The sequence below is a fragment of the Athene noctua genome, chromosome 1 (genome assembly GCF_965140245.1).
Source record: "Athene noctua chromosome 1, bAthNoc1.hap1.1, whole genome shotgun sequence".
Taxonomy (NCBI): domain Eukaryota; kingdom Metazoa; phylum Chordata; class Aves; order Strigiformes; family Strigidae; genus Athene; species Athene noctua.
This window is the reverse complement of record NC_134037.1, coordinates 87261918-87276258: the sequence shown is the minus strand read 5'-3', so window position 1 is coordinate 87276258 and position 14341 is coordinate 87261918. Positions and strand designations below refer to the sequence as shown.

The 14341-nt window shown below is 40.5% G+C and overlaps 1 protein-coding gene across 1 annotated transcript in view; it reads right to left on the bottom strand.

Annotated features, from left to right (window-relative positions):
- CHRM3 (cholinergic receptor muscarinic 3) overlaps window positions 1-14341 on the bottom strand; it is a 292325-nt gene that overhangs the window by 132139 nt on the left and 145845 nt on the right. The window contains exon 3 of the mRNA XM_074925456.1: window positions 1059-1161. Within this exon, the coding sequence (XP_074781557.1) occupies window positions 1059-1156 (98 nt within the window). The 5' untranslated portion in view covers window positions 1157-1161. The remainder of the gene's footprint in view (window positions 1-1058; window positions 1162-14341) is intronic.

The window sequence follows — 14341 nt, the reverse complement described above, 5'->3', positions numbered from 1 at the left end:
CCACAGCTACATATCAATGTTTACAGTTAATTTCCACAAAATTACAAATGCAAACCAAGGTGGAAGGTTTACAGAAATGTGTAAGGAATGTAAAAGAAACACCAGCTATAAGACAGACATAAACACTTCAGCCTACCAATTCATGTGAATTATTTTAAATGCCACCACAACTGAGACATAAAACAGCATAACATACAAGGGAGAAATCATTCGAGTGATAATGAATGCTGGCAGTTTCGTCAGAACAATTTACTTCTTTGTCTAGGTTCACTCTCACAGAGGGAAACGACTTGTTGAAACTAAACTGAGCTAGCCTATCAAAACCAGAAAGGAAAACACACCTTTGAAGAAATTGAATTTAACTTGTTATATTCTCACCTCTACTATAGCAAGACTGAATTATTCTGCAGGGAAATCCTGGAGGTGAAATATCAGCTACATTTTTTTGTGTGTGTCTGAAACTTACAGAAAACTTGAAGGTTTGCGCAGAAGCTCAAGATGATCAACAGGAATAACCTAAAGGCATCTTTCTTCTGATTACCAGTATCATCACACTGCTCTACTCTTCTTAAGACAAGCACAGTGGTTCAGCCTAGCTCTTACCCAGACTAACTCCTATTCTGCTAGCTGTGCAGTTGTAATAACAAGAAGCTCCAAACCTGCCAACTGCTTGAGAATTTATTCTATTTCTCTGCGAGGTTTTGTACCTAAACTGAAATTTTCACCACTGTAGCTGCTATTTAAGTTAGCTCAGGTACACCTATGGGAATGACATGTATAACAGTGTTGCTAGCACTCACAAAACTTAAAATAGATGTGTCAGGGAGACCAAACACACATGATGGTCTACAGTTGTGTGTCTGTTGATGATAAAACACATGGCAAAGTTGGAGGGCCTTAATAAATGATTTTGTAGTCCATAAATTCCAAAAGACCCTGACCTTGCAAAGTTACAAATGCAAACCAAGCACTGTTGCCAAAAATCAGCTGTTTCCCGATATGTTGAATACTCGGAAAGATATAATGTGAATATCTGTGTTTCTTTGAATTTTACCTACATGATCCAGTGAGGAACATCAAAGCAGCTGGTTGGATCAGGCACTGTGTAGTTCTGCAGACTCCTCTTTTGGAAACAAAACTGGTAGTGTGTCAGCATGTAGGCTGTGAACAAAACAGAAGGTGTAAGAAAAATTATTAAAATAGATTATAGACACATGGGGCAGGACAGATATATAAACCAAAAGGCCTCCTTTGGACCAAGAGAAGACTCTATTAAGTATTAACACTTCTATCTTATCTTTTTTTTTTCTTTTTCTTTTTTAAATCTTAGAGACCCAGCTGAAAATAGAACAAGTCAAGCATGCATGGATCACAGATCTGGAGCAGTGGCAATAAGATGGTACTGACAAGCCTTTGGGCTGCTCATATCTAACCCCAAAGGGCTGTGTATGATCACAGTATTTTCAGATGACTTTTCAAACCCAATGACCAAATTGGAGTGAAGATAACAATTTCTTCAAGACAGCACAACCAAGTCTGCAGCTGAATCAGCAAGGGAGATTGGCTGGCTTGTGCCTGGAAATTGGCACCTCCGGGCACAGAGATGGGATGCTGAGCCTGTCCAGACCACAGAAGCAACTCAACACAGGGGCAGAACTAAAAACTGGGCTCTCCTTTTCTTCACCAAATTATGCAGTCTCTCAAGGTAACCAATTTAGAAAGCTGGTTTAGAATATTGATTTTCATGTAAAAAATGTCATAAGCTAGAAAAATAAAACCCCTAATGTATTCCATACCTTATATTTTCAGTTGCATTTAATATATTGTTGCTTTTAAAAGTTAACACAACTACAGAGGAAGTAAAAATATCAATAATTAAAACCTAAACAACATACTTTCCTCTGCAAAAGTTGTAAATTCCTGAAGTCTGAAGCATAGGAGGAGAATTAGCCACTGACTACCATGTTCCATTTCATTAAATGTAATTAGTGTCAAGTGGAACCCTGTGCCATTATTATCTCACTTATTGCAGGCCACTGCCGCTTAATGCTTCAAGACCCCTTTGAATAACTTAAACACAGAAGAGTGATTCTGAATCAACAGATGCTCCACGTGTTTACCCAGTGTCTCAGCCTTTACCAGCATGCCAAGGGTTTTCACTCCCAGGTGTTATAAAAAGGAGGCAGCAGACCAGAGAAAACACACTGGCTATGATGGATGCTCAGTTTCCCAGGAGAAAAACCACAAACCAAAACAAGAACAAGTCTGAGAATATTAACAAACAAAACTGAGAATATATATTCCAGTCCATTTTCAGAATTGAAGAGAATACATGTTTACTACCCGTGTACATTGCTGCACGTCAACACAGCACCTCTAACACAGCTCTGATGGACCATTCATTAATCACAAAGGTCTCTCCCTCTTCTGGTAAAACACTCTCCTGGAAGACAGCCATTCTTTCCACTAATGCTGCACAGCCAAGAAGCACAATGCGTTAGAGTGGAAATGAATCTGAACACACGATCACACCAAATGAAGACAAGAGAGGGTGTATTTGCAAGAATGAGTGGAAAGGAAGCAGATCAGATAAAATACGGCCAGAAAAGAAGGAATACGCGTTATTTGTCTTACAAACAGTGCCATACAGTTCTTAACTGGAAGGAGCCCGAGCACATCAGTGTGGCAAACTCTTTCATAAGAGCAAGTTTTGATACCCTCTCAGCCCAGATCAACGTTTAGATGATAAACAATCACTCCAAACCCACTTCCTGAAGCATTTCTTTTCCTAGGCATGTCTTTGCTGAGCCATTACACCGCTACTCAGATGCTCTGTTTCTGCCAGTGCTCCCAGACAAACAATGCACAGGAAATGCAGCACAAGGAAATGCGTCTGCACTGAAGGTCACCGAAGCAAAGGAAGCAAAATTGTCTCAGAAAGAAGCAAGGAGCAGTCAGGCAGCTCCTGCGCATCATTTAACAGCCTCCCGCCTGGAAAGGGCTTTCACTCTGTAAAGTGACACAGAAGCTCCGTAAGGACATTGTGGAGTCTTTGGTGGGAGAACTCCACCTCTTAGCTCAGGAAGGATGGTTCCAGACTTTTCAAAACGGCAGCTCTGGTTTCAGTTCTTCACTCCACTGATGCCTCAGTGAATCCACACCTTACTAATTCACACATCTATTAAAACTACAATGTGCACAGCATGTACCAATCATTTAACAGAGGTCCTTAAAGGTCCTTGGTGGAACTTACATACTGTCACCCCTGAAAAAACAGTGAGAATTACACTTAAAACACTTCAAAAGTTAATTGTTCAATTATTTTTATACAGAAAGTACAAAGGATGAAACACATGTCTCATTCACACTATCAATGTGGAAAAATAATTTTAAAAAATCTGCTTCATGACCAAAGCCAGTTTTAAGTCACTGCAGTTTTAAACTGCAAAACAATTGAAAAGTGAAGCGTCTTTTTAGTTAGTTGAGCCTCCTTTTAGTTGAGGAATTAGTTTCTGGCAATTAAAACTGGAATTTTAATAATGGTTAATAATTTTCCTCTTATCAAGTTATTATGTTTTTAGCTAGCAATAAACTAATTCATTATTAAATTAGCTTTTCAAGCTATTTTCAATAAAGAAATTTCTTCCCAGTAATTTTCTGCTACATTTTAATTTCATGCCATTGCTATCAAGAATCCAGTTTTACTCCCCTAACAACAGAGGTTGTGACTCAGAGTTTTGGAATTCATTGCCCTAATTTACAATAAACTAAGACTCCTCAAATAAGCTTGTGCTGTTTGTATATTCAGCTACAAAACTAACAAACTCTACTCTTTATGAAAAGCAATCAAAACCACTTGACAATTCAGCTTGTGCAGAACATCAAGGTCCATTTGAAGTAATAATGTCAAAGTTTTATCCCCACACATCTTTCTTGGTTCAATTTGATTCTATTAGAAAAGTGACAAAGGCTGTTATCTGACACAAAGCATCTGGAGGTAGATGCTTATAGTTAATGTGAGGGTGGATCTGTAATAGACATCACAAACCTCAGTTTCTAACCCCTTAAATACCTGGGATAAAATCAGGGAAGATGGAAACTTGTTTGATTTGTATTTCACACCTAGGAAACAATGGTTTGAACCATTCTTCTCTGCTGATACAGTTCATTAGTCCTTTATTCTTTCTGGGACACTTGTCCAAAAGCAAGACTTCCCCGAAACCCCACCCCAGTTACCAGCGTGAGTCCTGGTCTTATTTAAGCCAACATCAGGCACCTCCAACCCAAATGCTAGAAAGTTTCATTTGTGGGGTGCTTCTAGGCATGGGCACTTGATCTGTGCTATTAAATTGTGAGATCAGTCACTGCAGGATTTCATTTTCGGCATGGTTTGGGAGGCAGCACAACTAAGGAACTTGTGTTAGGCTCTGCACATGTGGGCACACTACAGAGAGGAGAGGACTGAGATTTGTGGTATTACAAATACATCTGAGATTATGATACCTTAAAAGATGCTGCTGCCTAGACAGCTGGGTGCTCTGTGTTCCAGGCACATAACTGAAGATCACATGTTATGACTTGTATGATTCTTTTACTATATTCATAATAATCACTATTTAAAGCGAGAAGTGCACCTCAATGCTGCCTTTAGCTTTTTATTTATTCTTGATAAAAACTCACTTGAGACTGGACTGTCAGAAAGGACTTTAAATAAGAGAACTACTTCTGTGGAAAGCAATTCAGGATACAGTAATTTCTGCTTTGTTTACCTGATAAAATGATTCTTCACAGATTGACTCTGCACTGAGGAACTGAATTCCTGTGTTTTTATATAGAGGTGTATCACGAAGTACGTTTCTCACTATCAGAAATAAATTTCACAGACTGATAAAACTTCACAGATAATAAAGTGGGTATTTCACAGAATCACAGAATTGTCTAGGTTGGAAAAGACCTTGAAGATCATCCAGTCCAATCATTTACCTAACACTGACAGTTCCCAACTACACCATATCCCTCAGCGCTATGTCAACCCGACTCTTAAACACCTCCAGGGATGGGGACTCCACCACCTCCCTCAGCAGCCCATTCCAATACCTAATAACCCCTTCTGGAAAGAAATGCTTCCTAATATCTAGTTTAAACCTTCCCTGGTGCATTTTGAGGCCATTACCTCTTGTCCTATCGCTTGTTATTTGGTTAAAGAGACTCATCCCCAGCTCTCTGCACCCTCCTTTCAGGTAGCTGTAGAGGGCAATAAGGTCTCCCCTCAGCCTCCTCTTCTCCAGACTAAACACCCCCAGTTCCCTCAGCCGCTCCCTGTACGACCTGTGCTCCAGACCCTGCACCAGCTCCATTGCCCTTCTCTGGACACGCTCGAGTCATTCAATGTCCTTTTTGTAGTGAGGGGCCCAAAACTGAACACAGGAATCGAGGGGCGGCCTCACCAGTGCCGAGTCCAGGGGTAAGATCCCTTCCCTGTCCCTGCTGGCCACGCTATTGCTGACACAAGCCAGGATGCCACTGGCCTTCTTGGCCCCCTGGGCACACTGCTGGCTCCTGTTCAGCCGGCTGTCAATCAACACCCCCAGGTCCCTCTCTGACTGGCAGCTCTCCAGCCACTCCTGCCCAAGCCTGTAGCGCTGCTGGGGGTTGTTGTGGCCCAAGGGCAGCCCCCGGCATTTGGCCTTATTGAAACTCCTCCAGTTGGCCTCAGCCCATGGCTCCAGCCTGTCCAGGTCTCTCTGCAGAGCCTCCCTACCCTCGAGCAGATCAACACTCCCACCCAACTTGGGGTCATCTGCAAACTGACTGAGGGTGCACTTGATCCCCTCGTCCAGATCATCAGTAAAGATGTTAAACAGGAGTGGCCCCAAAACTGAGCCCTGGGGGACACCACTCATGACTGGCCGCCAACAGGATTTAACTCTGTTCACCACAACTCTTTGGGCCCGGTCATCCAGACAGTTTTTTCCCCCATCAAAGTATGTGCCTTTCCAAGACTCAAGCAGCCAGTTTTGCCAGTAGAATGCTGTGGGAAACGGTGTCAAAGGCCTTACTAAGGTCAAGGGAGAAAACATGCACAGCCTTTCCCTCATCCAATAAGCAGGTCGCCCTGTCATAGAAGGAGATAAAGTTTGTCAAGCAGGACCTGCCTTTCATAAATCCATGCTGACTAGGCCTGATCCCCTGGTTGTCCATTATATGACTTTTAATGGCACTCGAGATGACCTGCTCCATGACCTTCCCTGGCACCGAGGTCAGACTGACAGGTCTAGAGTTTCCTGCATGGTCTTTTCTGCTTTTCTTGTAGGTGGTGTCACATTTGCCACCCTCCAGTCCAATGGGACCTCCCCAGTTAGCCATGATTTCAGGTAAATCCTGGACAGCGGCTTGGCGAGCACATCTGCCAAATCCCTCAGCACCCTTGGGTGTAACCCATCCGGTCCCACAGACTTGTGTGCATCCAAGTGGTGCAGCAGGTCTCTGACCACCTCCTCTTCAACTGTGTTGACGTCAGTCTGCTTCCCCTCCCCATCTCCCAGCTCATGAGGCTGGGTGTCCGGGGAACAGGCAGTTCCACAGCTAAAGACTGAGCCAAAGTAGGCGTTGAGCACCTCAGCCTTTTCCTCATCCTTAATTACCATGTTTCCCTCTGCATCCAGTAAAGGAGGGAGATTTTCTCTAATCCTCTTTTTGCTGTTAACGAATTTATAGAAACATTTTTTGTTATCCTTAACAGCTGCAGCCAAATTGAGCTCTATCTGTGCTTTGGCTCTCCTAATGTTCTCCCTGCATAACTTCACTACATCTTTATAGTCTTCATGAGAGACCTGCCCCCTCTTCCAAAGATAATAGATTCTCCTTTTGTTCTTGAGATCCAGCCAAAGGTCCCTGTTTAACCAGACTGGTCTCCTTCCCCGCCTGCTTGTTTTCACCTGAGTGCTTATCAATCAACAAAGGGCATTTTATGGGTTCTTTTTTTTTTGTTTTTTTTTAATGAACTTTGAGAAATTTTTGTCTTCCTGTGAGAGAAAAAGTCTCAAAAATTGCAGAGACTTATTTACATATTTGTATTTTCTTGGCTAAATAATCTACTAAAAAAATAAACCAGCACTACTACACATCATGTTTATCATCCTCAAGAATGCCCACAGGTGTACCTACACAGATAAAAGGCACTTTAATATTTTTATGGATATAATCCTGATGACTTTACAAAATCAGAAAAAGGCATATTACAGTATCAGCTCTGCAGCTTCTATTTCCAGTGAACTTTAAAGGGCAGCAAATCTTTTGATTCTTGAGCTTCAGGTATAAAAAAGTCTTGAAGGTGAAGAAGGAATCTCTGCCTTCACTTCTTTCACTGGATCTCATTAGAAAGAGGTTAGAATCATTCTAGACCAATACAAGATCAAAGCTGGTTGGTAAAGAGACTGCAACTGCAATGTTTATACACTTAAAAAGCACCTCTGCACTGATATGAGAGGAATACATGATACACCAGGTTCAAGACAGATTTTCTTGCTGGGAACAGGTTTGTTGTTGTGGTCTATTTATTTTCCCATTCTTAGAGTTTATTTTTTACCTTAGAGAAAAAGTCCATTTATAAAAAGAGACTTCTCTTGTACTGTTGACAAAAGAAAACAAGTCAGTTACCAAGCACAAGCTGCTGACTCAAGCCAGTACAGGTCAGAAGTAGGTAAGAATTTTGAAAAGCTGAGTTACTATAGAAATGTACAGCTTTCTAATTAGATATCTCAAAAATTAGCACTATCAATAAATATTCATGGTCATGAATTCAGAAGAATATATGGGAGAGTCAGAAAACTGTATTAAAAAACCCAAATTTTTTAGAGATCAAAAGTGAAACAAAATTGTTTAAAATTTTCTGGCAAGAGACTAGAGAGATATTTTCAGAATTTTTTGTTATTTATTCAGAAATTTGTATTGCCAGGGTCTTGGCCTGAACTCACTTCTTGAAATTTGGAGACAAAACCTGTCAAATGGACTTAAAAGAAGCACAGCATTAATTTCAGCTCCATGTTTGTTATGGAATTAGTCTGTAAAATGATGAATCACTTGATATACTTGGAGATCTCACTTGCAGTCAGTGGCTACCAGTGGTCCCCTCATCTGAAATCCAAAACCAGGGGATCATCTTCTTTCTAACCCTAGCCCAATAAACGTAATCCATTTCACATTGAACTGTTTCAAAAGGCTAAGTTCAGAAAGACTAGTTTTAGAATATCCTATAAATGAGATGGAAGAAGGAAGCACAGGGTCATTCTACCAACTTTGACTTGAAAGATAAATTGATGTCCTGTGTCTGTTCTAAACACTAGCTATAAAGATAAATTTTTCCTATATTGTGCAAATGTCAACTAAGCCCCCATCGAACTAAATTATCTTCTGCATTTCTGAGGCTGTAGCAGAAACTCCATACGGCCAAAATTAAAGGACAAATTTAATGTCACACAACAATTCATTCAACTTGCTCAACTTTTATTTTTTGAAGATGACTGAAAACAATAATTTTATGCCTCTTTCATCCAGTTTAACTGAGATTAAAATTAATGATTATCATCCAGAATTTAGACAATGTTCTCAATAAAGAGATGTCAATTCATAGTACTGACTCAGCCAAATCTGTTTCAGCTGCTGAATAACTACGTCAGAAGGCTTAATTTTGTTTTGAAATTCAGAGGAGTATGGTAAAACAAAATCTTGACATTTCAGGTATGATTTTAATTTGGTAGCCTCATAGCTCAAAAATTGTTCAGTCTAGACACATCATCCTTTGTTTCACTCTAGAATAGTGACTTTAGCATTTTATTGGCAAGGTTGAGTGGCTATTTTGGAAATACTCAGATCTGCTCAGCATAAAAGTGTTCAGCTCAGTTCAGTTCACATAGAAAGCATCTCATAAGTGCACTATAGTGTCTGAATAAAATCTGTAGCACAAGCAGTTAGGAAAAGGGAAAACATCAGGAAAAACAACTACTAGGAGAGTACTTCAGTTTAACTTCTCTCTATTACTTATATTATCTATATATCTGATATATAATCACAAAAGCTTTTTAAAATTTGAGAAGTAATTAGAATCTCTCTTATATTTTGATTTGTTTGGGTGTTTACTGATGCTGACTTCCAGCACCGCTGTTTTTAAGAAAACAAAGATTATTTTTGTTAAACATCATGTAAAATTATACATGACACTGCAAGATACTCATGGCTAAAAAAGTCCAAAACGGAAGCTCACTATTTGGTATACCATTATCAGCATTAATAATTTAGGTGGTTTCACTTAACTCTAGATATCTTTACAGTTGTAGGCATCTACCCCTGAGCTGTACAAACTCGGTGCAGTCAACACAGGAAAAGCTGCCACATCAAAGGACTATTCATAACAGAGCTGATGTATTTTAGTTGTTGGCCCTAGGATGAAATGAAGTAAGCCTTAGGAGTATCTCATGTCCTCCATCCATTACAGAGCACATCTAAATCTGGTTTGATGAATCCCATCGTGAGAGTTCACTTCTCGTGATCATGAATCAGTATCTGTAATAACTGTTTTCACAAATCCCTTTCATCCACTGTTTAGTCTATAAATATTCTGATCCATCCAGCCATTTAGGCTCCACTACATATATCTCCGCATGGAAAAAAAACACATACCCCTTCTCATGGAAGACAACCTTGTCTGAAAAAAGATGTCCTGAGTAAACATACTGCTCTATTTCTTCTGTACAGAGCTTCACTATTAACAGTTACTCAAAAGTTTTAAGAGATTCATGACCCCCTCACTGACAGCCTTTTCTCCACCTATCACTGCAGTTGAGAAAGATGTTTCACCCTCTTGTGGTTTCCAGTGTCACTGATCAAACAGGAAAACAAATATTTAAAAAATTTCACAAAACATTAAAAATGTCAATATTTCAGGAAACATTTGGGTGTGACATACATACACAAGATACATGTCTAGTATGTTAAATCTGAGAGAGTGGCAAAGCATAAGTAAAGTTTTGAATTATCCTATGAGGCAGCTGAATGTGCTGTGAGTAATATGCTGCTTTATCAGTGGGAAGCAGATGGATTTTCCTGAAAAGGGATGGTAAGTCTGTTAATGGAAATGTGCTACCCGTTCACTGGGGTACCCAGGTAGGAAATGTCCCATAATTTGGTCTTTCCTAACTATGCCTGCTAGGCAATAGAGGAAAATCTCAGTACTTGTGAATTTATTTCAAAACTCCATTTTGTATCAAGTATACCCAAAATTACCCAACAATTGTCTTAATGAATCTTCTGATAAGAAATTATAGGGTTAATGAAGATGTTTCAAAGTACAGAGAAGAGAGAAGCTGCTGGCAAGAGGTGCAACAACCTCCCACACTCACCTACCAAAAGCTACTCTTCCACACCAAAAGAAAGTTAACAGTATGTATATGCAAACATTAACTCTCTAAATGAGCCCAGACAGTGACTGCAATGCAACTTTTACATTCAAACATATAAATCTATGCCTTTGGGCAAAGAAAAAAGGTGGTGAAGTATTAAATGTTCAACTACTTCCACACAGACACAACAGCTGTAATTGCATCTACTGGAATTAAACCTCTTTATTCAAGAAGTTGCACTAATCTACAACTTTTTTCATTTCTTCTTTTAAAGAGTCATTTTAAATCCTTACAGCTCAGAAAGGAACTGATCCTTTTAAAACCGCCATGGGGTGGAGGCATGATCTGAGGCCAGGGCCACCCCCCCATAAACCCACCAGCACTAAACCTGCCAGCCCTGCCAGTGGCCCAGCCTGGCCTGTGGGCACCAGCCCAGGTTCAGGCTGAATTTCATCTCCCTGTGGAGCTGGTGTCTTCCTGGGCCCGGGGGCAGGACCCTGGGACACTGCAATGGAGGCGTCAGCACCAGGTCCTGCAGCTGGGGCTATTCCCAGGCACCGGAGGGAGCAGTGTAAATGTCCTCCCTCGCTGGGAAGGGGAGGGAGACACTCCTGCTCTCTCTGGGGACACCAGGAAACATAGCAGCACTGATGCAATCTCCAGTGCAAAAGTAATTTTAAACGATGAAATAAATCTGCTAACAGGCCTTAGATTTATCTCTGTTTTGGATGTCTGTGCCCAGGAGCCAGTGACGGGGGCTGCAGGGAGGCCGCTGTGAGGAGAGGCCAAGGGCTGCCTGTGCTGGCCGTAGCAAGTTCCAGGGCACAGCGGAGGCCCGCAGCCACGGGTGAGCGCTTCAGGGAAAGGGTGTTTAGAAAGGAACAATGCACTTCCAAGCGTGAGTGAGTGAATGTGTCCTGAAGGACCTGTGGCCCACCGAGAGCCCAGGCTGGAGCAAGCTCATCCTGAAGGATGGCAGCCCCTGAAGGCCCCACGCTGGAGCAGGGAGCAATATGAGGAGAACAGAGCAGCAGAGAATAGCTGCCATGGACTGATCAGTCCCGTCCCCATCCCCCTGTGCCACCATAGAAGAGACTCATTAGCAGGTCAGCTGCTCTGGTCCATGAAGCGGTGCCCTCAAGGGTTGCTCTTTGAGTAGCCTAGGCTCAAAACTAACTCCCACAGGCTACAGTTCCATACAATACAACATACCCAATGAATTGGCGACAGTCACAACCCCAGACTTTATCAGGATGCTTCTGCTACCCAGCAAAGGCAGTTTTGCATGGTCTGGCAGCTGCTGCTCTCTTTGATGCCAGCGCTCAAAAACCACGTTGCCCATTTCGGGTCTTGGTGCATAACAGGGAGATCTGCACTTCTTTATGTGAAAGTCTAAATGTACTTAACCCCCAGGACTGAATACATATAGTTACGCACCATTTACAGACTACAGCAACATCTAGCATAACACAAAGCAGTGTAGGAAAAGCTGCAGATTTTGACAACCAAAATTTCTCATTGCTAAGAATGCAACATACTGCTTGCTGCTTTTCTGTGTTATTGTGAACAGCCATGCAGGTATCAGGGCTGAGGAGCAAAAACTGAGAGAAGTGCTCACTACAGGGACATCCTCCTGACCCCCTATGAAGGAACATTATAAGTAAGCTTTGGGACTGTAACACACCTTCCCTCATCTCTGAAAATCTGTTAGTCTCTGTAGATTACTTGTAGTGTGGCTGTCTGTGTAGCTGGAGTTAAAGATCTGTTATTAATTTTGTATTGAATCGGTATACAGAACTTCAATATTGGAAAAAGTAGTTCAGCCATTTCCTTCCCTATCAATATCTTGAATTTTGTTTGAATGTTTGTACAAATTAAAAAGCTAAACAGCTTTTGGCTGCTGGGAAGAAAGGACACAGAAGAAAAAAAGGAAAGGAATGATATGTTGGAAGATAATAACCCTGACATGAAACCCTTGTGTCATGCCACATTCCGCCATTAAATTCACGATTTAATCAAGAAATCATATTCCCAAAATTACAAAGTATACTATGTCATCCCAATGTCAACACTTTACTAAAACTAGACAAACAGTCCAGGGGAAAAAAAACCAATGGCTTTTCTCTCACCATTTAACTCTTCTGCCCAGATAATACAGGTTTGGCTTTGCACAGGATTTATTTAATGCTGAGTACTGGAAAAAGCTTGCAACTGATTACTACTGAAGGCAGTAGTAACCAACATTTGTTGTTGATATACATTTACTCAATTAAGTTAATATGAGAAAAATACTGTAAATAACTCTGGAAGTATATAAACTCAGTTGGGGATATATGAGATTAAGCTCTACTGAGATGTACCTATGAAAGGAACAGAATTACTTATATCCTACCAGGACAGAGAATTGGAGCAGACCAGAAGCTCTGTGCACTGTATTTAGGCTTTGACTTCCACATGCAATATCATAAGAACAGGTACTTCTGGCTGATTCACTGTAATCACTCCTGCGTTGCAGTGCTGCTTTGCTATTCTGTGATTTTACAGGTCATTATAGTAATGGAAGTGCTGTCATCTAGACAAAATGTAAAAGTACACATTTCCCTTGAGAACTGATAGCAACCCCAGTTGCATTTTCTAGCCAGGATAACCATGTTTTTTGCCTATACACATTTCTTTCCCTATTTCAATTTAAATCAAGCAGCAGTCGCACTGTTTCTATATATTCAAAGTAGAAGTGATGTGCCCTAAAGCATATTTTTTTCCTGTATATATGGTTTTCATATTGATGCTTTGGGAAGCAAAGAAAATGATTGTGTTTTCTGATAGATGGCATGAGTAGAGGTGACTTAGATTTTTAAATATAATATTTAAGAAAAATAAGATGCCTCAGAAATGGGGGAGAGGATTCATATCTGTTTTCATTTACAGGCAGAGATGAAAGCATACTGAAAGCCCATCTTCCTCTTCAAGGAAAGATTAACCAGACCAGATCAGTCTCAAAGTCATGTGAACCAATGCTGCAAGTAATACCAAAATTTTCAGGTACTTAGCTAGGTTCTGTAAAAAAAATAAAAATCTTTAAGTCAATAACCAAATCTGAAGAGAAAAAGTCCCCAGGTTAAATTGGCAGGGACTACTGGTTTTCATTTTTGTTTTAGTATTGCCTTTCCCTGGAATATGAGGTACAGTGTACTCCCTACAAATTTGTTTTATTTAACCTATTTTCTGCTTCTACGGGCACTTAAGCTACTGGCAATGGACTTAATTTCTTATACTCTCTTTCTGAGACATCCTGTAATTGTGGCTTTTGACCTTTTATTGTAAGCTGTAAATTATGTGTAAGGTCTTCACTGGGCCCCAGGAGCATATGAACAAAATGTTTGGTGAACCTTCTGAACTAGATATTTTACTGAATAATTGCAGTGTTGGGGGATAATTCTTAAAACACAGGTGCATCCATTCCTATGGAACACAATCGCATTAGCTTTATGTTTCTGCTGAAGTAATGCAATTCAAGATTTAATAACAGTATTAAATTGCGTAATTAATTTAGAGGCATTAAAGCACACTAAGATGTATTGAGACAATTAAGATCTTTAGCAACATTGCCTTATGACATTTACTGCCTCTGGAAGGCAACACATTAGCATACAGTCAGCCCAACCAAGGGCTCTCACTGGGATAAGATTTTAAATTACTTAAGAAAGACTTTACAGACAAAAAATCTACGATCATCTTCATGGAGTTCATGAGTCAAGTAAGGTCCCGATTTATTACAAGATAACAATGAAATTACAGAAATTATATATCTTGCTGACATTACAGAAAACGAGACAGAAAGCTCAGCTATTTTTCTAAACGCAATAAGAGGAACAATGTCAAAGTTGGAGTTAAAACCCCCAAGGCCGAGCTCACACAGCAGTCTTGCAGTGCCAATGCAGAAT